We start from the raw sequence: 27792 nt of genomic DNA on the forward strand, positions 1-27792 counted from the left end.
TTGCTGCATGTCTCAAAATATAAGAATGAGACCAATATATGTATTTTGCTAATCATAATTCCTGTCTCTGAAATTACGTTTGTGTGTGTTGTAGGAATAACCAATACTCAAAATCTGTGTGTGTGTGTGTGTGTGTGTGTGTGTGTGTGTGTGTGTGTGTGTGTGTGTGTGTGTGTGTGTGTGTGTGTGTGTGTGTGGTAGAAGTAATAGTTGGCCATTATTTCTTTGAACATCTCAGTTTGGGCAGCAGCCACTGAAGAAACCTGTCAATCAAAAACCACACGAGAATAAATAGTATTATAAACTGGGTGGTTCGATCCCTGAATGCTGATTGGCTGACAGCCGTGGTATATTTAAGCAATAAGGCACGAGGGGGTGTGTTCTATGGTCAATATAACACACCTATGGGCTGTTCTTATGTACAACACGACACGGAGTGCCTGGATACAGCCCTTAGCCGTGGTATAATGGCCATATACCACAAACCCCCAAGGTTTCTTTTTGCTATTATGAACTGGTTACCAACGTAATTAGAGCAGTAAAAATAAATGCTTTGTCATACCTGTGGTATACGGTCTGATACACCACGGCTGTCAGCCAATCACCATTCAGGGCTCGAACCACCCAGTTTATAACAGACCATATACCACGGGTGTGACAAAAACATGTATTTTTACTGCTCTAATTACATTGGTAACCAGCTAATAATAGCAATAAGGCACCTCGGGGGTTTGTGGTATATGGCCAATATTCCACGGCTAAGGGCTGTATCCAGGTACTCCGTGTTGCGTTGTGCATAAGAACAGCCCTTAGCCATGATATATTGGCCATATACCACACCTCCTCGTGCCTTATTGCGTAAGTTTGCACTTACACATCAGATAGCTGCTCTTTCTCTGCTACCTCATTCTATTTCTCTAATTCTCTAGTCTAGTATTCCCTGGTTATGTTCCACTTCTCCCTCCTCTATTTCCTCACCTCTTCCCCAGACTCTTCTTTTCCTCTTTCTTGTCCTCCTCCTTACTTCCTCCAACATTTCCCATCTGTTGCATCTTACTGGCCTTCTCTTGCTTCACTACTTTTTTGGCCTTGCCCTTGTTTTTCTTATTGACCTTCCCTTCCTGAATATTTTGGACAAGGAGATAAAGTAATGTAAGCTTATAGGTTTTCTCTTCTCTTGAGCTACGATACCTAGAGCTATGCTATACTATAGAAGGACTTATGCTATACTATAGAAGGACTTACAGCCAATATTCCCTTCTTGTATTTCCTCTCACCTGTGGGGCCACTCCAGCCATTTCCTGGAGCAGCTTCCTGCCGGACTCGCTCAGGTTGGTGATGGGAGCCAGGCGAGGGCTGTGGCGGTATGGGAAGTTCTCTGTTCGGGGCGGAGCGATAATGACAGGGCTGAGAGGAGTCAGAGGCCTTGGGACATTTACTGGGTAGGGAGAGCCTACAGCAGAGGGCAGGGCCCGTAGGGCTTCAGCCAGGGTCCGGTGTGCTGAGGTCACAAGAGGAGAGAGACCATTCTTGACAGATACAGGACCTGAGTCCTTCCCTGGGCTCTGTAGGACCAGAAAGTAAAGTAACATATCAGGAAAGTGCTATGTTCAACACAATCTGTAGAAATACTTTATAACTACTCTATACATATTGCAGATACATGACTACGCTCAATAAGTAATTGTCTGCATCATTTCCAATCCCCCATGTGTATATATATATATATATAAACAAATTTAATATGCAGAACTTACCAGGAAGTCTGACTCATCGAAGGAGTGGAGAGACAGATCATCATCCATAACCCTCACGTCAAGCTTGGTCACCTTTCCATCCTCAACTTTCAGCGGTGGTGTCCTCCTTTCATGATCCTCATCATCACACTGTGTATCAGAGTCAACTAGTCAGAGACCATCCTCCTCACAGTGATGTCACTCAACAAAGACATGGACGGTAGGGTACAATTCTTTTACCTCCGATTCACAGTCAGTGAAGGAGTAGATGGAAAAGTCATCAGAACTGGAGGATGAGGTCACATCATATTTTCTCTCCATCAGCCGAGTCACCCTTCCAGACTGAGGAGACAGAGAAAGGCATGTACTCATGGCAGCCATAGAATACACTGGCATGGACCCTCAAGGTAATGTAGAATATGTAGGCTATCCAACATGGTTGTACAAGTAGTGAGTAATACATGGGTAACTGAAAATGCAATAAATGCAACTCCCATAACATTAGGGGTGGGGCTAAAGACCTTCCATAGTATAGGATTCTTTAGCATCTCGAATGGATGATTGTCAATTCAACCAAGCCACCCAAAATGGCCATATGAATCAACAGATTGATCTATTTGTTGTGTCTCTATGGGAACAGCAGAGATGACCTGGCTGAGAGGCTCTGGATTGATGCTCCATCCATCCCCAGATGTTTGGTCCTGCCCATAGCTCACAATGATTGGCTGTTAACAGTAAAGAATGCATTCAACACTGCTTTGCTCATTTTGGCCTTGATTTGTGTATCAATAAATAATATAAGTACTGTTATGTGGTTGAATTTGAATGTGACTTACAGGCCTTTTGTGGATCTGAGGGGTCTGCACTGAAGTAGACTGTCAAGACAGCATTCAATGTGGTTAGATAGGGATTTCTGCATTTGCTTTCATTCTGATAACTGCAGTTTGTACATGCAGAATGCATAACTAATGTGTATGTGTTATTGTTTCAGGTCGGATATGACTTACAGGCTTTGGCCTTCTGTGCACCTTGCCGGTTGGCCACAACACGGAATCAGGGGTGTTCACCCTCACTGGTTTCAACTGTCAACACAACACTCAATTTAAAATGTGATAATATAACAAAAACAGGACAAAACAAACAAATATTTGATATTTACCACATAAGGGCGGCGTCTTAAAGCTCTTTTGATTCTCTCATCATTACGGTCCATCTTTCTTTCTGAGGGAAACATTTCCATCAATTGATTGACACAAAACACATCCTGACTCACACACACACACAAAGATGGCATTCCAAATGGCGCCCTATTCCCTATATATATATATATATATATGTTTGGAAGGAGGTGCCCCAAAAGGCCAAAGATTACCTGCAACAACCTGAGTGAAGAAAACGATTGTAGATTAAATCAAATCTGAACACAGTTTATGTAGTGAATTAATGCATGGCTACGTCATTTTATATCACAGCTTTATGACCGCGCATAATACGTCACAAGAAAAAAGCTTGTTTGGAGCCGGACTGGTGGTCGCATCTTCTCACTGGTTGTAGCTCAATAACGAACGTGATGTGCTTATTATATCCTAATGACTGAGTAATGGTTGTATCGATGGTTGGTTGGACGTTTTACATAGATAGGCCAACATGATATCAATAGGAAGAAACCATTCCTTGACAAATATTTTTTTATTATTGTTTTACTTTGAGTAACATTAAGGGACCACAATGGAAGCCGTTTACTTTATTGTGTTGTCCCTGGCCTGACACGTTTTATTTAATTAAACGGTTTTATTATTTTATTAAACTGTCAAATCAAATATATCTATCTAGCTTTCTATCTAACTCAAATGAGCTGTTGAGGACTCTTTGGTCATCACATTTCAGGCACAAGCCAGCAGGTGGAAGTGTCTTTAAATGCAGCACTGCCTTAGCGCACTTCATGATCTCCGCAACAGTAACTTTGTGGTTGTGAAAGTGATTCATCCAAATGCGGAAGTCCAGTACATTTGTTTTGGTTTAGCAAGCTAGCTACTCAAGTCTTGGCTAAAGTGTTGTGCAATATTGGAGGAAAAGTGTCGTAACTGACATGTTGTATTGTGCTTGAATATCCTCTAGTAGTTTGACAAGTATGCACTGAGCATCAACATGATCACCCGAATAGTTTAGAAAGATGTGGTTCAGAGGTTCAAGAGTTTTACTACTGAGTTCAGGCTAAAAAGTGGCATTGTTGCTGTCATTATAGTATCATTTGTTTTTACTGTCTACATATTTCGGTTTATCAGAGGATGTCTAAAGTCTTGGAACTACAGTTTTTGCCAATGGGCATGGTACGTTAGCAAGGAGGGACTGAGTGATTTAAGAATCATATGCTCGGTAGCTAGCTAGCTACTTTGTATGGGACTGTTGTAACGTTATCTAGCTTGCTACAACATGTAGCTAACGTTAATGACGTAACATATGGTGCCAGTAGGCTACAGCAGCAAGCTAGAGCACAACACATCAATGCCGCTGATGTCTGTCAACCCGATCATTTCAGTTTTAATGCTCTCCTCTTCCTTTGCGGTACACAAGCTCATCACATACTCCTTCCACCACAAGACAGTGACCCAGCTACTCTTCAGCATTGGGGTTCTGGTGCTCCTCTGGTGGGATTGAGAAGAGTGTGGATACTGTTTGGTTCCTCCTCATGTTTCAGCTGCTCTCTATCAGCACAGGGGTGTTGTACACCCTCCTGGGGCTGGTACTGTTTGGTGCATCTGCCCAGAATCAAGTGGAGGGGTTAGTTCCTGTATCTCTCCCTTATGTGTATGGCCACAGTGGTTATGGTTGAGGGCTTTCTTTTTGGGGTCAGTGTACCCATGTTAGCCCTGGCTGTTTCTGGTCATCGTAACACTTTTGGTCCCACACACTGTCTTCCTCTGCAACCCCATCATCGCAGGGGGGATCTCTGTCCTTACTCCAACCTTATTGTGGTTGAAAATAACCATGATACACTGCAGTATGTCACAGCTTTTAGTGTGCTTAGTAGTGTAGTTAAGTTGTAATATGTTTATGTGCGGCCATGTGGTCTAAGGCACTGCATCTCAGTCTACAGTCCCTGGTTGAAATCCAGGCTGTATCACATCCGGCCGTGATTGGGAATCCCATCGGACGGTGCACAATCGGGCCGGCGCTGTCCGGGTTTGGCCAGGGTAGGCCGTCATTGTAAATAAGAATTTGTTCTTAACTGACTTGCCTAGTTAAATAAAGTTTAAATAAAAATAAATGATATACTTGAAATTTGTGTTGAGTCATCATCATGCTGTACATAATGGGATGTTTGGTTAGGAAAATCTACCATCACTGTGTCACATATTCTCCTTATCTTGCTCTGGGGAAACATGGAAAGGTCTGGCACACACTTCTAGACATGTCTGATGCTAGGGCTTCAGTGCTGGACAAGAAGATGCCTTTCAGGCTGCTGAGGGACAACTTTGGTTTTAGAAGTGTTTTTCTTTTTTCATCCGGTTCGACAAATACTCCAAACAGCCTTCCCAACCGCGTCCTCATGGCCCTAAAGCACACTTTTGCCTCGTTTTGTATCACCTTTCAATGATAAATCTGGGTGGGGGACAAAAATGCAATTTCAGAATGTGGGGGAGGGGGGCATGTCTCCCTGTTCCCAGTGAAAGTTGTGCCCCTGAACATTGATGTCCTGTATGACCCTGCATCAATAGAGAAGGAAGAGAACTGAGAAAGCACTAGACGCATCATTTATCCTATAAGACGAGAGGTCATTAAATTAACATGATTGCTGGGTGCAAGCCAGAGTACATGATGATCTACAGTATAATGAGGAACAGTTTCAATAGATGATCCTCAGCTGTAATTGAATACTGTACAATAGGCACCTAGTGGTCCCCATGATTAGATAGAGAATCACTGTTTAGTTAGATAAGCTCTCTGTAATCTCTCCACATTCTCTTTGGTTGCAGAATCATTCCTACCCAGTCCAAGCCTACGCTCCAGTTTCCTCCAAACTACAGGCTACCGATACCACACCAAAGACATTTGAAGGCTGGGCCCACTCCTACTATATGTAACCGATGTGAAATGGCTAGCTAGTTAGTGGTGGTGCGTGCTAATAGCGTTTCAATCGGTGATGTCACTCGCTCTGAGACCTTGAAGTAGTTGTTCCCCTTGCTCTGCAGGGTCCGCGGCTTTTGTGGAGTGATGGGTAACGATGCTTCAAGGGTGGCTGTTGTCGATGTGTGCAGAGTGTCCCTGGTTTGAGCCCAGGTAGAGGCGAGGAAGGTATACTGTTACATATACACAGCGGAGCCCTGTTTAGTTCTCAGGTCATTATGTTCACAACCATGGATATGGCCTCAAGCATAGATTTGGGTAAAGTCCAATTCTGGAGCAGGGAGCAGTAGTTGAGTTTATCAAGAGTGTGGGCTACAAGAGCAGATTATGATGTAATCTTTAGAAAATTAGGTAGCTGGGCCTCCCGAGTGGCGCAGCGGTCTAAGGCACTGCATCGCAGTGCTTGAGGTGTCACTACAGACCCAAGTTCGATCTCAGGCTGTGTCACAGCCGGCCGTGACTGGGAGTCCCATGAGGCGGCGCACAAATGGCCCCGCTGAGTTTGGTCACCAGCTGGACGGTTTTTCCTCCAACACATTGGTGCGGCTTCCGGGTTAAGCGAGCAGTGTAGCAAGAAGCAGTGCAGCTTAGCATGGTCCTATTTCGGAGGATGCATGGCTCTTGACCTTCACCTCTCCCGAGTCCATAGGGGAGTTGCAGCGATGGGACAAGACTGTAACTACCAATTGAAAATTGGGGAGAAAAATTGATAAAAGTACAAAAAAATATATAAATAATAATTGGTCGTTGTGCACAGTAAAGAGAAGCTATAAATTACAACCAAGACTAAGTATAGCAAATCAATGATTATTATTTCTTTACAAATGCATGTTTAAGTTATACTGTTTATATACAAATAGCTATTTTGCATAAACAACTGGATCAAGTGGTAAGAGTCACGTAACAGGTCATGATGGAACACGTCATTCGATATCAGTAATGCAAGAGAAAAAGTTCAAAGGAACACCATTTTTACAGTTTACCACCACTTAATCAAAGACCTATACTTTAATGAACCAATGAAAAACAAGGCTCAATGACTGAATAGTTACTGCAATTTAAATGTACAAATTGAACAATACATTGTACAATATGAATGTGCTACAAGTATGTATATTTTACTCTAATCTTACTCTGCTCTCTGTATTTACACATCCTTCCTAGAGCATCTGAATATGCAGCCACGTTGAATTTTGTAAATACATTTACAGACAGCAAATATGGAATGCTTTCAATACCTTACATTTGAAATTAGTTCATGTACAAGAAGGCTCTTCACAGCATGAAAGATGTCCTGAAGCAATATTTCATATCATAATCACCTCTGTTTTTGCCTACTTCCACTTACAAATCAAATAAGTTTGTCACGTGTGCCGAATACAACAGGTGTAGTAGACCTTACAGTGAAATGCTTACTTACAGGCTCTAACCAACAGTGCAATTTTTAAGTAAAAAAAAAGGTATTAGGTGAACAATAGATTAGTAAAGAAATAAAACAACAGTGAAAAATAACAGTAGCGAGGCTATATAGAGTAGTGAGGCTATATACAGGCACCGGTTAGTCGGGCTGATTGAGGTGGTATGTATATGAAGGTATGCATATATGATAAACGGAGAGTAGCAGCAGTGTAAAAGAGGGGTTGGGGGGGCACACAATGCAAATAGTCCAGGTAGCCATTTGATTACCTGTTCAAGAGTCTTATGGCTTGGGGGAAAAAACTGTTGAGAAGCCTTTTGGTCCAAGACTTGGCGCTCCGGTACCGCTTACCATGCGGTAGTAGAGAGAACAGTCAATGACTGGGGTGGCTGGGGTCTCTGACAATTTTTAGGGCCTTCCTCTGACACCGCCTGGTATAGAGGTCCTGGATGGCAGGCAGCTTAACCCCAGTGATGTACTGGGCCGTGCGCACTACCCTCTGTAGTGCCTTGCGGTTGGAGGCCGAGCAATTGCCGTACCAGGCAGTGATGCAACCAGTCAGGATGCTCTCGAAGTTGCAGTTGTAGAACCTTTTGAGGATCTCAGGACCCATGCCAAAACTTTTTAGTTTCCTGAAGGGGAATAGGCTTTGTCGTGCCCTCTTCATGACTGTCTTGGTGTGTTTGGACCATTCTAGTTTGTTGGTGATGTGGACACCAAGGAACTTGAAGCTCTCAACTTGCTCCACTACAGCCCTATTGATGAGAATGGGGGCGTGCTCGATCCTCCTTTTCCTCTAGTCCACAATCATCTCCTTAGTCTTGGTTACGTTGAGGGATAGGTTGTTATTCTGGCACCACTCCGGCCAGGTCTCTGACCTCTTCCCTATAGGCTGTCTCGTCGTTGTCGGTGATTTGGCCTACCACTGCAAACTTAATGATGGTGTTGGAGTCGTGCATGGCCACGTAGTCGTGGTTGAACAGGGAGTACAGGAGGGGACTGAGCACGCACCCCTGAGGGGCTCCAGTGTTGAGGATCAGCGTGGCAGATGTGTTGCTACCTACCCTCACCACCTGGGGGCGGCCTGTTAGGAAGTCCAGGATCCAGTTGCAGAGGGAGGTGTTTAGTCCCAAGATCCTTAGCTTAGTGATGAGCTTTGAGGGTACTATGGTGTTGAACGCTGAGCTGTTGTCAATGAATAGCATTCTCACGTAGGTGTTCCTTTTGTCCAGGTGGGAAAGGGCAGTGTGGAGTGCAATAGAGATTTCATCATCTGTGGATCTGTTTGGGGGGTATGCAAATTGGAGTGGGTCTACAAAAGCAATGTGTAACATTTAATGTATATTATCTCCAACTTTTCTAATCTGATGGGAAACAACAAAGGTCTGCCTCCACTCTTAATTTGATTAAAAAAATCTATTGGTTTATTCCAAAATAGAGATACATTTTTTTCCTATAACCTTAAAGGAGAATGTGGACCAAATCTCACCCTCCTCCACCCCTCACCCAAATGAAATAGGTTAACATCTAGGGCAGTGTTACACACACTTTTTATAGTCCCGTACCCCTTCAAACATTCAACCTCCAGCTGCGTACCCCCTCTAGCACCAGGGTCAGCGCACTCTCAAATGTGTTTTTTTTGCCATCACTGTAAGCCTGCCACACACACACTATACGATATATTTATTAAACATAAGAATGAGTGTGAGTTTGTCACAACCTGGCTCGTGGGAAGTGACAAAGAGCTCTTATAGAACCAGGGCACAAATAATAATATAATAATAATAAATCATTTTGCTCTTTATTTAGCCATCTTACATATAAAACTTTATTTGTTCATTGAAAATTGTGAATAACTCACCACAGGTTAATGAGGTGTGCTTCAAAGGATGCACATAATTCTACAATGTTGGGTTGTATTGGAGAATCTGTCTTAATTTTCCACACACAGTCTGTGCCTGTATTTACTATTCATGCTAGTGAGGGCCGAGAATCCAATCTCACATAGGTACGTGGTTGCAAAGTGCATCAGTGTCTTAACAGTGCGATTTGCCAAGGCAGGATACACTGAGCACTGCCCAATCCAGAAATCTGGCAGTGGCTTCCGATTAAATTCAATTTTCACAGAACCGGTTGTTGCAATTTCTCTTGTTCAGATATCGGTAAGTGGACTGGAGGCAGGGCATGAAAGGGATAACGAATCCAGTTATTTGTGTCATCCGTTTCGGGAAAGTACCTGCATAATTGCGCACCCAACTCACTCAGGTGCTTCGCTATATCACATTTGACATTGTCCGTAAGCTTGAGTTCATTTGCACACAAAAAAATCATACAATGATGGAAATACCTGTGTGTTGTCCTTGTTAATGCAGACAGAGAAGAGCGCCAACTTCTCAATCATAGCCTCAATTTTGTCCAGCACCCAGAAAATAGTTACAGAGAGTCCCTGTAATCTTAGATTCAGATCATTCAGGTAAGAAAAAACATCACCCAGTTAGGCCAGAAGTGTGAGAAACTCGTCATCATGCAAGCGGTCAGACAAGTGAAAACGATGTTCAGTAAAGAAAACTTTAAGCTCGTCACCACAATATGCAGGTGGTCTGAAATGGTTCTTACCCACAAATGTAGATGTGAGCATTGTCAGTATGGATCAGCTTCCACAGATGTTCCTTGTTCTTCTTCAGGAGATGCTGCACATACACCTGAGCATGAAAAATATAACTATTAGCCTGACTAAAAAATTCATTTGAATAATTTAACTGATACAAAATACATTCTCTTCAAGTCTGCAGGTTCTCAAGGCAATACGAATTATAGGCACTGGCAGTATCAAATATTGGACCTTATCAAAGTCATAGATACACTCCCCTACGTATTTATTTGGACAGTGAAGCTAAAACTTTTAATTTGGCTCTATACTCAAGCTTTTTTGGATTTGAGATCAAATGTTTCATATGAGTTGAAAGTACAAAATGTCATCTTTTTCATGCATATCTGTTTAACCGTTTAGAAATGAAAGCACTTTATGTATCTAGTCCCCCCATTTCAAGGAGTCATAAGTATTTGGACAAATTCACTTATGTGTATTAAAGTAGTCAAAAGTTTAGTATTTGGACCCATATTCCTAGCATGCAATGACTACATCAAGCTTGTTTTGGTTGTTTCAGATGATGTTGTGCCCAATAGAAATGAATGGTAAATAATGTATTGTGCCATTTTGGAGTCACTTTTATTGTAAATGAGAATAGAATATGTTTCTGAACACTTCTACATTAATGGATACTGAACAAAAATAAACGCAACACGCAATAATTTCAAAGATTTTACTGAGTTACAGTTCATATAAGGAAATCAGTCAAATGAATTCCTTATGGGGCTGATTCTATCAGATAATGGAAATGAATCGTTCCAATGGTTAAGTAAACCTGAGCGCTATTGCAAAAGATTTCTCCAAAACTCAGACTTTTCACATGACTGGTCAGGAAATAAATAATGCTGCTGGAGGTAGCAGTGAACTTAGTGAGCAGTAAATCTCTTGTTTAGTCTGAACATACACTGAGTATACAAAACATTAAGAACACATGCTCTTTCCATGACATTTACATTTTAGTCGTTTAGCAGACGCTCTTATCCAGAGCGACTTACAGTAGTGAATGCATACATTTTTTCTCCGTACTGGTCCCCCGTGGGAATCGAACCCACAACCCTGGCATTGCAAACATCATGCACTACCAACTGAGCCACACTGGACCAGGTGAATCCAGTTGAAAGCTAGGGTCCCTTATTGATGTCACTTGTTAAATCCACTTCAAATCAGTGTAGATGAAGGGGAGGAGACAGATTAAAGAAGGATTTTTAAGCATTGAGACATGGATTGTGTACAGTGCATTCGGAAAGTATTCAGACCGCTTCCCTTGTTCCACATTTTGTTAGTTGGCGAGAAGAAACGCAACAAGCTGTAACGTTGATGCAACACTGTCCTCTGTCTCAGTTATTTCTGTCGTACTATACATTTTTTTTTTTACTTTCATTTTGAGCTACTACAATGAGTTTCGACCGTATTGGTTGTTCAGATCTGCTTACAACTGTCAAAGTTGGTAGGGGAAGGGGTGTGTTGGGGTTACCTATTCCTTTCCCAACTGGTAGTCCTAGTGTGTGTGGTGATGTCAATGGTAGTGAAATTGCACGGGAAGTTCCTTTAGTCAGTGGGGACAATGCAGCTTCTCATGGTCATCATGCAGTCAACTCACCTAGGCCCCAGGTTGTTAGCACCTCCACTCCTAAACCCAATGATGATGCAGTGCTAATAGGCCAGATAAGTACCATAGTCCAACAGATAGGACAGCGTCTAGTCCAAGTAGTCGCCTATAGAAAAGTCAAAGAACCAAAGAACCACCACAAACTCAACAATAATGGCGCTGGAGGAGATGGCTGCTATTGTGTGTGTTTTGTCGCGTTATTTGTAACTTATTTTGTACATAATGTTTCTGCCACCGTCTCTTATGACCGAAAAGAGCTTCTCGATATCAGGACAGCGTTTACTCATCCCGTACTGGAAGAAGATTTTTTCTTTAACGAGTTGGACGCGAAGGATTTACTCCAGAAACCCGACAAGGCCCTCATCCCCATCATTCGCAGGAGAAAGAGACAGCGATATAAGGGATGTAGGTCTTGGTCCCTTGTAAGGATCTGATGGCGAGTGGGTAATCTGCCTTTACCATCGGTCCTATTAGCCAACGTACAATCATTGGATAATAAAATAGCCAAACTACGAGCACATATATCCTACCAACGGGACATTAAAAACTGTAATATCTTATGTTTCATCGAGACGTGGTTGAACAATGACATGAATAACATACAACTGGCGGGTTTTACGCTTATTCGGCAGGATAGAACAGCCGCCTCTGGTAAGACAAGGGGTGGCGGTCTATGTGTATTTGTAAACAACAGCTGGTGCACGAAATCTAAGGAAGTCTCAAGGTTTTTCTCACCTGAAGTAGAGTATCTCATGATAAGCTGTAGACCACACTATTTACCAAGAGAGTTTTCATCTATATTCTTCGTAGCTGTCTATTTACCACCACAAACCGATGCTGGCACGAAGAACGCACTCAATGAGCTAAACACGGCCATAACCAAACAGGAAAACGCTCATCCAGAGGCGGTGCTCCTAGTGGCCAGGGGATTTTAATGCAGGGAAACTTAAATCCGTCTTACCTAATTTATACCAGCATGTCACATGTGCAACCAGAGGGGAAAAAAACTCTAGACCACCTTTACTCCACACACTGAGACGCGTACAAAACTCTCCCTCCATTTGGCAAATTTGACCATAATTCTATTCTCCTGGTTCCTGCTTACTAGCAAAAACTAAATCAGGAAGCACCAGTGACTCGGTCAGTAAACAAAGTGGTCAGATGAAGCTGATGCTAAGCTACAGGACTGTTCTGCTTCCACAGACTGGAATATGTTCCAGGATTCTTCCGATGGCATTGAGGAGCACACCACATTAGTCACTGACTTCATCAATAAGTGCATCGAGGCAATCGTCCCCAAAGTGACTGTGCGTACATACCCTTTCCAGATGCCATTGATTACAGGCAACATCCGCACTGAGCTGAAAGGGTAGAACTTCCGCTTTCAAGGAGCGAGACTATAACCCGGAAGCTTATAAGAACTCCTGCTATGCCCTATGATGAACCATCAAACAGGCAAAGCATCAATACAGGACTAAGATTGAATCGTACTACACTGGCTCCGACACTCGTCGGATGCGGCAGGGCTTGCAAACTATTACAGACTACAAAGAGATGCACAGCCGCGAGCTGCCCAGTGACACGAGCTTACCAGACAAGCTAAATTACTTCTATGCTCGCGTCGAGGCAAGCAACACTGAAACATGCATGACAGCATCAGCTCTTCCAGACGACTGTGTGATCACGCCCTCTGTAGCCGATGTGAGTAAGACCATTAAACAAGGCCACAGAGCCAGACGGATTACCAGGACGTGTAGTCTGAGCATGTGCTGACCAACTGGCAAGTGTCTTCATTGACATTTTCAACCTGTGCCTGACTGAGTTTGTAATACCAACATGTTTCAAGCAGACCACCATAGTTCCTGTGCCCAAGAACACTAAGGTAACCTGCCTAAATGACTACCGACCCGTAGCACTTACGTCTGTAGCCATGAAGTGTTTTGCAAGGCTGGTCATGGCTCACATCAATACCACTATCCCAGAAACCCAAGACCCACTCCAATTTGCATACCACCCCTCCTGTACTCCCTTTTCACTAATGACTGCATGGCCAGGCATGACACCAACACCATCATTAAGTATGCCAATGACACAACAGTGGTAGGCCTGATCACCGACAAGACAGCCTATTGGGAGGTCAGAGACCTGGCCATGTGGTGCAAGGACAACAACCTCTCCCTTAATGTGATCAAGACAAAGGAGATGATCGTGGACTACAGGAAATGGAGGACCAAGCACGCCCCCATTCTCATCGACAGGGCTGTAGTGGAGCAGGTTGAGAGCTTCAAGTTCCTTGGTGTCCACATCACCAAACTATCATGGTCCAAACACACCAAGAGTCGTGAAGAGGGCACAACAAAGCCTATTCCCCCACAAGAGACTGAAAAGATTTGGCATGGGTCCTCAGATCCTCAAAGAATTCTACAGCTGCACCATCGAGAGCATCCTGACTGGTTGAATCACTGCCTGGTATGGCAACTGCTCTGACTTTGACCGCAAGGCACTACAGAGGGTAGTGCGTACGGCCCAGTACATCACTGGAGCCAAGCTTCCTGCCATCCAGGACCTCTATATCAGGCGGTGTCAGAAGAAGGCCCTAAAAACGATCAAAGACTCCAGCCACCCTTGTCATAGAATGTCCTCTCTGCTACTGCACGGCAAGCGGTACTGGAGCACCAAGTTTAGGTCCAAAAGACTTCTTAACAGCTTCTACCCCGAACCCATAAGACTCCTTAACAGCTAATCAAATGGCTACCCAGACTTTTTGCACCCCCCCCCCCCCACTGTTTTAAGCTGCTGCTACTCTCTGTTTATTATCTATGCATAGTCACTTTACCTCCACCTACATGTACATATTACCTCTTTTACCTCGACTAACACTTGCTGCTTTCTGGACCCGGTTTTAGCCCTTGCTTTTTTCTCTTCCGTTGTTACCTCTATGTCTGATAAACATGCCCCGCTTAAGAATCACAGAGTAAGAAACCGAACCAGTTCTTGGTTCTCTCCTGAATTGTCAGGTCATTTCCTGCAAAAGAATCGGGCCTGGGCCTTGGCGAGGAAAACAGGTACTCCAGCTGATTGGCTGTTTTTTAGGCAATTGAGAAATAAATGTACTGCAGCTGTCAAAAAGGCAAAATCAAATTACTTCCTTAATGCTATGACAGATTCTGCAGGAGATCCTGCAAAATTCTGGAAAACCGTTAATTCACTGAAACGGGGGAATTCTGCTGTTTCTCTTCCTAAGCAAATACCTCAGATTCCTGTATCCTAAGTGAAAAAAATTATATTTGTGATGCTTTTAATAAGCATTTCATCTCTGCTGGTTTTTTATTTGAAAGGAAAAGTGGCCACTGTGGTACTGGCCAGTTAGTTGATTTTTCGTCTTGCTTTTCAACCGTTATTCTGAAAAATGGTAACCCTGTTTTTAGTTTCCAGAAAATAACCGAAGCAGAGGTTCTAGCTGCCCTGTGTGCCATTGATACTAAGAAATCCTTAGGCGCTGACAATTTAGACCCGTTCTTACTTAAGTGTGCTGCACCTATCATTGCTGGTTCAGTGACACACATTTTTAATCTAACATTAAGCACAGGAAATATCCCTAAGGTGTGGAAAGCAGTTTTTCTTCTGCCATTACATAAGGGAGGTGACGGTAGTGATTTGGATAACTATCGACCCATCTCTAGGCTCCCTTGTCTGGCAAAGATCCTAGAATCTATAGTCAACAAACAGTTACAGTCTTTTCTTTCTGCTAACAGTATTCTTAGCACCAATCATTCTGGTTTTAGATCTAAACACAGTACCACATCGGCCACTATGCTTGTTGTAAATGATATTGCAAATGCCTTAGATGATAGAAAGCACTGTGCTGCGTTGTTTGTAGATTTGTCAAAAGCTTTTGACACTGTAGACCATGCTATCCTTTTGAGTAAGCTGTCATCGATAGGAGTGGGCACTGATGCCTGCCGATGGTTTTATGACTATCTTAAAGATAGAACTCAGGCCGTCATGGTCGACGGGGTCAAGTCTGACCCCTTACAGTTACTTAAAGGGGTCCCTCAGGATTCAATAATTGGCCCACTATTGTTCTCACTTTATATAAACAACATTGGTGATGATGTCAGATATTGTAAATTCCATTTATATGCAGATGACACAGTGATGTACTCTATTGCTCCAACAGCGGACCAAGCTTTAATGCAGTTGGAGTCTGATTTTAGGATACTACAGGGATCTCTTTTACAGCTTAAACTTGTTTTAAACGCTAAGAAAACAAATGTCATGTTTTTTTCTAGGTCTAAACTCTCAGTTAGAAACACTTTTGTAATCACTAGCTTGGATGGTACTCAAATCAAAACAGGTCTCTGCATATAAATATTTAGGGGTATGGTTAGATGATAGGCTTTCTTTTAAAAAACATGTTACTGAATTGGGAAAAAAGCTCAAATTCAAGATAGGGTTCCTTTACAGAAACAGGGCTTGTCTGTCCTCCGTAAATAGAAAACAAATTGTGCAGGCTACTTTTATGTCCGTTTTAGATTATGGTGATATTATCTATATGCATGCATCGGCAAACACATTAAAACCACTGGATGCTATTTACCATTGTGCACTCAGGTTTATCACAGGTGATAGTTACAAAACTCATCACTGTATCCTATATACACATGTGGGTTGGGCCTCTCTATCTGTGAGGCGAGAGCAACATGCTCTCTTGTTTATTTATAAAGCACTTCTTTTAAAACTACCTCCATATATATCATCATTAATTTCCACTAGATATACACATTTTAAAACCAGATCACAGATGTGGATTACATTAGAGACTCCTGCGGTCTCCACAGAGTTGGGTAGGACTGCCTTTAGTTCCTTTGCACCTTATTTATGGAACAAACTGCAGATCCAACTTAAGTTAGACACTCTGGTGTCCCTTACCCATTTCAAAAATGTTATGGAGGATCAATATGATGTTGTCTGTGATTGTTTCTGTTGAATTGTGTCTTTGTTTTGTATGTTTGAAATGTTCTTGTCTGTATGCCTAAAACTGTACATGTCAACATGTTTACACAGGGCACAGCCGTAAAAGAGATCCAGGTCTCAGTCTGTTTTCCCTGTTAAAATAAAGATAAAAAAAAAAAAACGGTGCCCCCATACATTGGTTCTGTACCGGTAAAGCCTGTATATAGCCTCGCAATTGTTATTTTACTGCTGCTCTCTAATTATTTGTTACTTTTATTTTAATTATCTATTTTTTACTTAACACTTATTTTTCTTAAACTGCATTGTTGGTTAAGGGCTTGTAAATAAGCATTTCACTGTAAGGTCTACTACACCTGTTGTATTCGGTGCATGTGACAAATAAAATTGTATTTGAGATTACCTTTTCTGATTAAACAACTTGTGTTAAAGGATCTGTCACAAACTACATACATACCATTTCAGTCCTGGCCAAACAAGCTGTTGAGGTAGTCTTTATGACGTACATAATGCTGAAAGGAGAAAAACAGAGGAGAGGTCATCATCATAGAAAAGACTAACCTGCCTGAAAGGCTATAATAATATTTCATCAGTTTACTGTATGTACATGCATAAGGACAAATCTGACATTAGGCCACTTTGGGTTACAAAAACATCTGCCAAGTTTTGATTTTGGGGTGAACTACAATACAAGTATTATTACAGTGCACCAACAGTGAATAACACTACACACTCAGTCACTCACGTCTATATATGCACTGTTGCTATTCCTCCCCCTCCGTCTCAACCTTGAGTGCAAACACACAGCATCATAACACAGTAAATGGCTTGTACTGTATGAATTCTGCTACCAAGTCAGTGACCCTTATTTGAGCTAGGGGTAAAGCATTTTGACTTCAGCGGGTGCGGGTCACTGGCCTGCAGGGCTCCTTGCCTTTGTTGAAGTCTGGTTTGATGGTAACCACTTCATTTCCATCTGCTCTTATCGTGCACAACAAGCATTCCTTCTCCTTTTGGCCAAGTCTGAGGAATACAAGAATACAATGCCACTTTTCAATTCCTGAATTGGAATGTACTTCAAAGTTATTACATACAAAGCAGTGTAATAAGTGCATAGGCTACATAGTGGTTTTTTCCCCTTGTGCTACTCACTTGCCCGGTGGTCCCAGGTCCCCCATGATGTGCATGGTCTGTACAGGTGTGTTGACCACGTGGCTGGTCTTCACAAAGTCCTCCGAGGGCTCCCAGGAAATCAGCCTGGACTTGGGGAAGGTGCTGTCACTGCAGACCAACAGAATACCACAAACACGTTTTGCATAAAAGGGTATGGTGTAATATGAACATACCGGTACACTGTTTGTCTTCAAAGCAGCACATCACACATCAATGTTGCTTCAATTACATTCACTTTAATAATAATTCACTTTGGTGAGTAACAGGGACCTACACTGGCTGTCTGTCCTGTCGTCTGTGTCTGACATTGGCCATCCTATGTGCCAGGAAGGTAGGGTTGGACTTGACCTGCCTCACCATACTCTGGGAATCCTGTAATGAGTATATCAAAAACAAGTTTAAAACACTAACGTTTCTTTGGGACAGAAACAAGGTAAATTCTTTGTTTTGAATAATGAAATTGTCACGTCTGCTCCCGCTCCCCCTCTCTGGAGCACGAGGTCGCCAGGCTGCTCATCATTACGCACACCTGTCACCATCGTTACGCGCACCAGCGCTTCATCGGACTCACCTGGATCACGTCATTGATTGCCTCCCCTATATCTGTCACTTCCTCAGTTTCATTCCCTTGTCTACATTGATGTCGTTTTATTTCTCTTGTCCAGACTCTGTTCTTCTTTAGTTTCATGTCTATTTATTAATAAATCCTCACCCTGTACTTGCTTCCTGTCTCCCAGCGTCTGTGGTTATGGAACCGTTACAGAAATGGAGATTCAGTAGAAACCCACCCCTTCCCAATTGGTGTAGCAGTCAGAATCGGTGTAGGTGAAAATCCTGCGGTTCCGTCTGCCCCTGGTCCGCCCCAGAGCCATGATCTCTGTGTGGTACTGTCTCTCCAGTGGAGTCTGGTATACTGACTCACTCTGGAACAAAACCACTTCATATTACACACACACACACACACACACACACACAACTTACTATGCAAAATCAAACTATCCTAAACAGTAAAGTCTTATTTGTTATAAGGACACTGGTAGAGGACCTACCTGACTGAACAGCTTCTCCTGCCAGCCTACCACCAACTCCTCCTCATCATCATCTCCGGCTGAAAACAAAACCAAGATGTTCTGGTCCATATCTAGCCACCACGAAAATAACATCTACTCAACTAAGAAGCATCTAACATCTTTCTGTATCAAAACATCTAACATCTTTCTGTTTCAAAACATCTAACATCTTTCTGTTTCAAAACAGTGTTAATACCTGATTGAGCCTGTGAGTTGAGGGTGTCCAGCTCAATGCCTCTCCTCTCCTGTTGAGTCAAAACCTGCTGCTGAAGGTGTTGGGAGAGGGCTGCTGTGGAGGTGAATCTCTGAATATGGATCCTGTAACACCATTGTAAATATAAACAAGGTAAACAGGATTCTAGCTAGCTAAATAACATGTTTTCATGGCAAACTCAGGGATCAGGTCAAGCAATATACTGGGTGTTTATCATCATCTGCTTTGAGAGCTAACGTTAGCTAACGACATTGTCTTGCTTTTATGGCAATGCAAGGAATAAAAGCCACACAAAGGCCAACTGCAACTTACTTAATTGTAAGGTTTTTGACAGCATCTCGGGAACGATAGGCAGCCTCTCCGGTGTCGGTGCTCCAGCCATCTGCCATGTTGTAACGTTAGGAACTTTATTGATGGCTAGCTAACTAGCTAGATTAGCAACATACACACAAACGCGCAGCAAGCAATTGAGACAATTTTGTAGCTAGTACTTTTCACAAGCGTCTGCTCGTTGCATGGTAACAACAGTCTGCCTGCCTGGTTGGGTTTCTGGCGAGCAATCCAACTATTTATTGGTTCACTACCGCCACCTACCGTGGGATCCAGTCCAGAGCAGCAGAATAAACCCCCCCACTGATAACAGGTAAGGTAATATCAGTACAATAATATTCCCTTGCTGTAAAAAGTTTAAGAACCCCTGATGTATTTAATTAAGAGAAAAATCTGTCTGACACAAATAATTGCAATTTAAAAAGCTTTATTGGAAATACACGTTTCAAACAGCACAATTCAAGTACAGATGAGTGTAGCTAAATCAGATACATGCTAATTTAGTTTAAATGTGATGCAGTCCTCCAGTCCCAGTTCATTTGCACTCTTTTGACATGCTTCAGACCAGATGCATGCTCCACTTCAGTGTACAATGGTCCTGAATTTGCATATCACAGTGTTTGAAGCTTCTACGTTCTGCATCTCTCTGCTGTCTTTCATCTGAAGCCATATCCTCCAGGGTCTAAACAGGTGTAGATTTCCATCTCTGTGTGGGAGACCAGATATTGCAAGGAGACCAGTAAGGGGCCCTCACCTCTTCACTTTGGTCCAAGGATACCAGTGACACTGCCCTAAGGTTGGTGCTGTTCTTTGGATGAGACTGTGGAGACAGAGGTCTTATCTCTCTGTGGTTACTAAAGATGTCATGGCACTTATGACATGAGTAGAGGTGTTGACCCTGCTTCTCCTGGATATATTTCCAAGCCTAAGCATGTAAATCCAACTCATTATCATAGGCTGGATGGAGACCAATATCGTTTTTTTTTTTTATAATGCTGCATGTCTCAAAATATAAGAATGAGACCAATATATGTATTTTGCTAATCATAGTTCCTCTCTCTGAAATTATGTTAGTGTGTGTTGTAGGAATAACCAATACTCAAAATCTGTGTGTGTGTGTGTGTGTGTGTGTGTGTGTGTGTGTGTGTGTGTGTGTGTGGTAGAAGTAATAGTTGGCCATTATTTCTTTGAACATCTCAGTTTGGGCAGCAGCCACTGAAGAAACCTGTCAATCAAAAACCACAGGAGAATAAATAGTATTATAAACTGGGTGGTTCGATCCCTGAATGCTGATTGGCTGACAGCCGTGGTATATTTAAGCAATAAGGCACGAGGGGGTGTGTTATATGGTCAATATACCACACCTAAGGGCTGTTCTTAGGTACAACACGACACGGAGTGCCTGGATACAGCCCTTAGCCGTGGTATAATGGCCATATACCACAAACCCCCAAGGTTTCTTTTTGCTATTATGAACTGGTTACCAACGTAATTAGAGCAGTAAAAATAAATGCTTTGTCATACCTGTGGTATACGGTCTGATACACCACGGCTGTCAGCCAATCAGCATTCAGGGCTCGAACCACCCAGTTTATAACAGACCATATACCACGGGTGTGACAAAAACATGTATTTTTACTGCTCTAATTACGTTGGTAACCAGCTAATAATAGCAATAAGGCACCTCGGGGGTTTGTGGTATATGGCCAATATACCACGGCTAAGGGCTGTATCCAGGTACTCCGTGTTGCGTTGTGCATAAGAACAGCCCTTAGCCATGATATATTGGCCATATACCACACCTCCTCGTGCCTTATTGCGTAAGTTTGCACTTACACATCAGATATCTGCTCTTTCTCTGCTACCTCATTCTATTTCTCTAATTCTCTAGTCTAGTATTCCCTGGTTATGTTCCACTTCTCCCTCCTCTATTTCCTCACCTCTTCTTTTCCTCTTTCTTGTCCTCCTCCTTACTTCCTCCAACATTTCCCATCTGTTGCATCTTACTGGCCTTCTCTTGCTTCACTACTTTTTTGGCCTTGCCCTTGTTTTTCTTATTGACCTTCCCTTCCTGAATATTTTGGACAAGGAGAAAAAGTAATGTAAGCTTATGGGGTATATTCTCTTGAGCTACTATATCTAGAGCTATGCTATACTATAGAAGGACTTATGGCCAATATACCCTTCTTGTTTTTCCTCTCACCTGTGGGGCCGGTCTCACTCAGGTTGGTTATGGGGGCCAGCCGAGAGCTACGGCGGTATGGGAACTTCTCTGTAGTGGGTAGAGCAATAAAGACAGGGCTGAGAGGAGTCAGAGGCCTCGGGACATTCTCTGGGGAGGGAGGGGCCACAGCAGAGGGCAGGGCCCGTAGGGCTTCAGCCAGGGTCCGGGGTGCTGAGGTCACAAGAGGATAGAGGCCAGTGTTGCCAAACACAGGACCAGAGACCATCCCTGGGCTCTGTAGGACCAGAAACAAGTCAAATATCTGGAAAGTGCTATGTTAAAAACAATCTGTAGATATACTTTATAACTAAACACATTGCAGATACATGACTACACTCAATAAGTAGGAGTAACTTACAAAGCTCTGGACATTGTTCTTTTTTTATGACTTGAGGAGCCTGTTCTCGGCTATACTGGTCTGCATTTCTGCCATGCTGTCTATAATTTCGGCCATCTCTCCAGTGCATTTCTTGAATGCCACTTTCAACCTACAAGTCATTCAGCCAACTGTCCAGGTCTACTGCCTTAAGATCACCTTCGCTGCAGTTTCTCTTCATCTCTTGGATCAGTGCCCTCACCTCCTCGCCCATCCTCTTGAGCTCCCTAGCCACGTCTTCATCCCTCAGTCTCTCCTTCCTCCTCTCCATCCACTTCGCAATCCATCCTCTACAGCATCCCTCATTCTTCTTCTGCCTCTCTTGGTTGATGTCCTGACCGTCATTGAGCGTCTCCAGGCCTTCCTCCAGGTTGAGTTCTATTGAGGTCAGGTTTTCTTTGATCCTCCTCAGGTTCTCCTCGTTGGTGTTGGTCCACTCTGTCTCCTTGTCCAGCTGCTGCCTGCAGGGCCGGACCTTGGGGACAACCTCAATCTGGTGTGACATCTTATTCAGTGAACTGACAGAGGCAGGGAGGAGGATGTTGAACATGGCCACAATAATATCTACAGACATAGGGTCAAACCATTTAGATGTGACACACACACACACACACACACACACACACACACACACACACACACTAAAAAGATGCCTACCAGTCGATGGTCTTTCAGTGGTCCTTGTGGTTCCTTTGGAGGCTCTGGACTGTCCTCAGTAGAGGCATCATTGCCATCATCGAGCTGTGTGTCAGAGAGCTAGCTGGTCATAGTCCATTCGGAATTGGAGGATGAGTTCACCTCATCATATTTTCTCTCTATCAGCCAAGTCACCCTTCCAGACTGAGGAGACAGAAAGGCATGTACTCATGGCAGCCATAGTATACACTGGCATTGACTCTCAAGGACCTTCCATAGTATAGCATTCTTTAGCATCTCGAATGGATGATTGTCAATGCAACCAAGCCAACCAAAATGGCCATATGAATCAACAGATTGATCTATCTGTTGTGTCTCTATGGGAACAGCAGAGATAACCTGGCTGAGAGGCTCTGGATTGATGTTCCATCCATCCCCAGATGCCTGGTCCTGCCCACAGCTCACAATGATTGGCTGTAAACAGTAAAGAACGAATTAAACACTGCTTTACTCATTGCAGAATGCATAACTAATGTTTATCTGTTATTGTTTTTAGGTCGGATATGACTTACAGGCTTTGTTCTTCTGTGCATCTTGCTGGTTGGCCACATCACAGAATCAGGGGTGTTCACCCTCACTGGTTTCAATTGTCAACACAACACTCAATTTAAAAGGTGATAGATAATATAACAAAAAAAGGACAAAATAAATACATATTTGATATTTATAACATAAGGGTGGCGTTTTAAAGCTCTTTTGATTCTCTCATCAATACAATCCATCTTGCTTTCTGAGGGAAACATTTCCATCAATTTGATTGATACAAAACACATCCTGACACATTCACACACACCCTATATACACTACCGGTTAAAAGTTTTAGAACAGCTACTCATTCAAGGGTGTTTCTTTATTTTTACTATTTTCTACATTGTAGAATAATAGTGAAGACATCAAAACTATGAAATAACGCATATCGAATAATGTAGTAACCCCATAAAAAGTGTTAAATAAATGTAAATATATTTTATATTTGAGATTCTTCAAATAGCCACCCTTTGCTTTGATGACAGCTTATCACACTCTTGGTATTCTCTCAACCAGCGTCACCTGGAATGCTTTTACAAGTCTTGAAGGAGTTCCCACATATGAAGAGCACTTGTTGGCTGCTTTTCCTTCACTTTGCAGTCTGACTCATCCCAAACCATCTCAATTTGGTTGAGGTCAAGGATTGTGGAGGCCAGGTCATCTGATACAGCACTCCATCACTCTTCTTCTTGGTAAAATAGCCCTTACATAGCATGGAGGTGTTGGGTCATTGTCTTGGTGAAAAACAAATGATCGTCCCACTAAGCCCAAGTCAGATGGAATGGCGTATCGCTGCAGAATGCTGTGGTAGCCATGCTGGTTAAGTGTGCCTTAAATTCTCAATAAATCAAAGACAGCGTCACCAGCAAATCACTCCCACACCATAACACCTCCTCCTCCATGCTTTACGGTGGGAAAGACACATGCGGAGATCATCCGTTCACCCACACCGCGTCTCACAAAGATACCACGGTTGGAACAAAATAAATCTTCAATTTGGACTCATCAGACCAAAGGACAAGTTTCCACCAGTCTAATGTCCATTGCTCATGTTTCTTGGCCCAAGCAAGTCTCTTCTTATTATTGGTGTCCTCTAGTAGTGGTTTCTTTGCAGCAATTACACCATGAAGGCCTGATTCATACAGTCTACTTTTAACAGTTGATGTTGAGGTGTGTCTGTTACTTGAACTCTGTAAAGCATTTATTTGGGCTGCATTTTCTGAGGCTGGTAACTCTAATGAACTTATCCTCTGCAGCAGAGGTAACTCTGTGTCTTCCTTTCCTGTGGCGGTCCTCATGAGAGGCAGTTTCATCATAGCGCTTGATGGTTCTTGCAACTGCACTTGAAGAAACTTTTAAAGATCTTAAAATGTTCCATATTGACTGACCTTCATGTCTTAAAGTAATGATGGACTGTCGTTTCTCTTTGCTTATTTGAGCTGTTCATGCCATAATATGGATTTAGTTTTTTACCAAATAGGGCTATCTTCTGTATAGCCCCCTACCTTGTCACAACACAACTGATTGGCTCAAACGCATTAAGAAGGAAATAAATTCCACAAATTAACTTTTATGAAGGCACACCTGTTAATTGAAATGCATTCCAGGTGACAACCTCATGAAGCTGGTTGAGAGAATGTCAAGAGTGTGCAAAGCTGTCATCAAGGCAAAGGGTGGCTTTTGAAGAATGTCAAATATAAAATACATTTTGATTTGTTTAACACTTTTTTGGTTACTACATGATTCCATACGTTTTACTTCATAGTTTTGATGTCTTCACTATTATTCTACAATTTAGAAAATTGTAAGAATAAAGAAAAGCCCTTGAATGAGTAGGTGTTCTAAAACTTTTGACCGGTAGTCTATGTATCAGTGGAGGCTGTTGACTTGAAAAACTGAGGAGGATGGGAGACCAGTGGTATAGGCGTGGAACACACGGAGACGACAAAGTGTCAAAATCGTCAAAAACTAATTATTTTAACCTAAAGCATTTAATAAAGACATTTATAGTACAATATTATGGGGAATAAGAGGGCTACTTACACAGAGTTGGAAAAGATCACAGCAGTGATTGAGGGTATGAGTTGAGGTGTTCAGAGGCTTTACCAGTGCAGGACAGGGTTTGACTGGAAAGACAAAACAGTAACACACTACACAGTTAGACAAAAGAGCTAAGAATGAATTAGTCCAAGCAAGGAGTAAAATCATTGATGTGTAATAATGTGATTGCGTATGTGATTGACTCTACATACAGTAATGAGAGAAAATTGATAGGGATACTCAGTGCTTGGAGGGGAAACATTCAATGTGCCAGTGGACGAGCGGGCACATGAGACGTGGCTTCAGTTCATGACAGGAGAAAGTTGACAGTGGTAGTGGAGTGGAGTAGTCATAACCTCTTAAAATCAGGGAACAGGAGGGGACTAAGCTGTAAATACAAATAGCAGATACATTCCATTACAGCTGTGCCATTTTAGGTTTGGACAAAGAGTTTCTCTATGAAGTTAAACTCAGACATCTCAAAATTCATAAAGTCAAACAGACTGCACATCTCACCCACTTCACACATCAAAGTATCCCAAGAAACGTTCCTGAATAAAGCCCTGATCATCCACATACCTGACAATAACTGACAACTGCAAGTAGACTGGTGGCGCAATAGGTTCCAGAGAGGTGAGGCAATGTTTACCCCCTGAGGCCTGGAGTTTTTCCTATGACAGTGATTAATCACTTGTAAAAAGGTTTTATATGGGCTATGATGGGACCAGTTTTTCCTAATCAGATCAAAAGGTTTTAAAAAAAACTCCTGAAACAAAAACACCTGGCCTGGGGGGATGCAAACCCTGTCAAACTGCAGCTACCTTATATTTGTTCATTTAAATTATATTTAGACTAGATTAGGAGGGGGATTTCCTCTACCCAGACACATAGACAAGAACTGATAGACAATATAACTCACAGGGCTGAGCTTGCTTTATGCATGTTTGCATCATGCAGGCCTATGCATCTGTTGGCCTTACAAAAAATGAACTCACATCTGTCATCACTATTATGTTGATTGATTAATTCCAGTTAATCATTTTGTATTAAAAATGTATAGGTAGCCTAGCCAGCCCAATTTTGATTATATATACTAAATTTGATCACATTTTCTCCTGACACAAATTGACTATAAATACATGTTACCAATTAGTTTACCTTGATCAGATGACAGGGTGTATAGGCTGTATGCAGGCAATACGGGCGACTTGATGAAAGGCTCCCTATTAACCAGAAATACTTTTGATACCAGTTAGTATTGAACGCCCTCACCTTCTTCATGAAACTGATCTCAAGCAGAGGTCGACCCTCGCTTTTAATTCGCACCTTTTCCGTGTACCCAGGGGCGGAAATCCCAGGGGGGATGGGGGGGACACGACCCCCCCCATCCTGGGAAAAATATGATTTGTCCCCCCCAATATATCACTGTAAACATAACTATGTAATTTAAATAACATTAATAATACGCAATGAAAGCAATTGTGCTGATTATAGACACTTAATAGCGTGTTTTTAAGTTTCAAAAGATTGCGACCCCCCACCCTTTGCCTCACAATGGTTTGATCCACTGCCAGTTCCTTAGTTGGCAAGGTAACAGAGGGTTCGTATCTACTGTCTGAAAGGCACTCAATGCACGTAACTGACGTGAGGTTAATCCAGTCAATCGCGCCATGTTTTGTTTTATGTTGGCAGGGTTCACACACACACTAGCTGAATTTGCAGAGCTAAAGCGCAAATATTAACTATTAAGGTAGCTAGTACCTATTCCATTTATGTGGCGTCGTCAAAGATGGAATGTTTTGTTCTATGTTGGCAGGGTTCACACACACACTAGCTGAATTTGCAGAGCTAAAGCGCAAATATTAACTATTAAGGTAGCTAGTACCTATTCCATTTATGTGGCGTCGTCAAAAATGGAATCTTTGCTATCGTCAATTTATTCCAAGATCAGCATGCAGATGTAAGTTAGTGCTTCAAAGTCCCTGTGATAAGGTTAGCGATAAACTGAAGTCCAAACTGAACAGAACTACACTCTCTTCTACCATTGTCTTAAATATATTTAATGGTCTCATTGCAAAAGCTAAATTGTTGCAAGGGAACTTTTATTTATTTATTTAATTTCACCTTTATTTAACCCGGGTAGCAAAGATTATAGCAAACACCACTGAAACGGAATTGGTGCTCACTAGCTTTGCAAATTCAGCTATTGTTGGAAGCCAGCCAATATGAAACAAACGATTAAAATTACAAAAGGTTGCAGCATATGTTGTGTAAATGGTGAACTCATACAGCTGTCATCTCTTGTCACTGCAATCAATTTCACATTTGCTAGCTACCTTTTAGATTGAAGCCCATATAGAATGATAGAAGATAAGATAGAAGCCCATCTCCTACTGTAAATAACCTACACACTGTGTGTGTGTGTAGCCAGCCAGGAAGAAAAATGGCAGAAAAAAGACGGACATCAGAGTATTTTTCAGTACACCAAAACGCAAAGTAAGAACCCTAGTAGCCTAATATCTCAAAGACTAGTTGATAAAATGTTCATAAGAAAGAAATGAAATTCTAATGGAAATGTTACACAATGATGTCATTAGGCAGAGCAGGCAACAGATGGCACACAGACC

At 42.4% G+C, this 27792-nt stretch overlaps 3 protein-coding genes across 10 annotated transcripts; all 3 read right to left on the reverse strand.

Annotated features, from left to right (window-relative positions):
- Positions 1 to 17379, reverse strand: LOC115186303 (uncharacterized). Of its 5 annotated transcripts, XM_029745973.1 has the most exons (12): positions 17260 to 17379; positions 16972 to 17026; positions 9898 to 9983; positions 2896 to 2957; positions 2744 to 2818; positions 2573 to 2611; positions 2387 to 2461; positions 1977 to 2078; positions 1758 to 1886; positions 1278 to 1565; positions 979 to 1121; positions 1 to 263 (listed from the first exon to the last, which is right to left on the reverse strand). In XM_029745973.1, exons 3-12 carry the CDS (start codon positions 9917 to 9919, stop codon positions 218 to 220), a joined length of 981 nt encoding a protein of 326 aa, XP_029601833.1. In that variant the 5' UTR covers positions 9920 to 9983; positions 16972 to 17026; positions 17260 to 17379; the 3' UTR covers positions 1 to 217. The 5 variants fall into 5 exon arrangements, with proteins under 5 accessions (XP_029601833.1, XP_029601835.1, XP_029601831.1 ...); XM_029745975.1 differs by lacking the exons at positions 9898 to 9983; positions 16972 to 17026; positions 17260 to 17379 and adding an exon at positions 9629 to 9662; XM_029745971.1 differs by lacking the exons at positions 9898 to 9983; positions 16972 to 17026; positions 17260 to 17379 and having other exon boundaries at positions 2896 to 3700.
- Positions 17380 to 19424, reverse strand: LOC115186309 (Meckel syndrome type 1 protein-like). The gene is made up of 7 exons (XM_029745986.1): positions 19284 to 19424; positions 18954 to 19075; positions 18737 to 18795; positions 18476 to 18610; positions 17962 to 18059; positions 17667 to 17795; positions 17380 to 17537 (listed from the first exon to the last, which is right to left on the reverse strand). Exons 1-7 carry the CDS (start codon positions 19358 to 19360, stop codon positions 17411 to 17413), a joined length of 747 nt encoding a protein of 248 aa, XP_029601846.1. The 5' UTR covers positions 19361 to 19424; the 3' UTR covers positions 17380 to 17410.
- Positions 19425 to 21189: 1765 nt separating this feature from the next.
- LOC115186306 (uncharacterized) lies at positions 21190 to 26482 on the reverse strand. 4 transcript variants are annotated; one of them, XM_029745982.1, is made up of 8 exons: positions 25378 to 26482; positions 25169 to 25251; positions 23110 to 23174; positions 22937 to 23011; positions 22559 to 22642; positions 22104 to 22394; positions 21505 to 21760; positions 21190 to 21372 (listed from the first exon to the last, which is right to left on the reverse strand). In XM_029745982.1, exons 3-8 carry the CDS (start codon positions 23146 to 23148, stop codon positions 21356 to 21358), a joined length of 762 nt encoding a protein of 253 aa, XP_029601842.1. In that variant the 5' UTR covers positions 23149 to 23174; positions 25169 to 25251; positions 25378 to 26482; the 3' UTR covers positions 21190 to 21355. The 4 variants fall into 4 exon arrangements, with proteins under 4 accessions (XP_029601842.1, XP_029601844.1, XP_029601841.1 ...); XM_029745984.1 differs by having other exon boundaries at positions 22104 to 22376; positions 25169 to 26482; XM_029745981.1 differs by having other exon boundaries at positions 25169 to 26482.
- Between the last annotated feature and the right edge of the window lie 1310 nt (positions 26483 to 27792).

Source organism: Salmo trutta, unplaced genomic scaffold (assembly GCF_901001165.1).
Source record: "Salmo trutta unplaced genomic scaffold, fSalTru1.1, whole genome shotgun sequence".
Lineage (NCBI taxonomy): Eukaryota > Metazoa > Chordata > Actinopteri > Salmoniformes > Salmonidae > Salmo > Salmo trutta.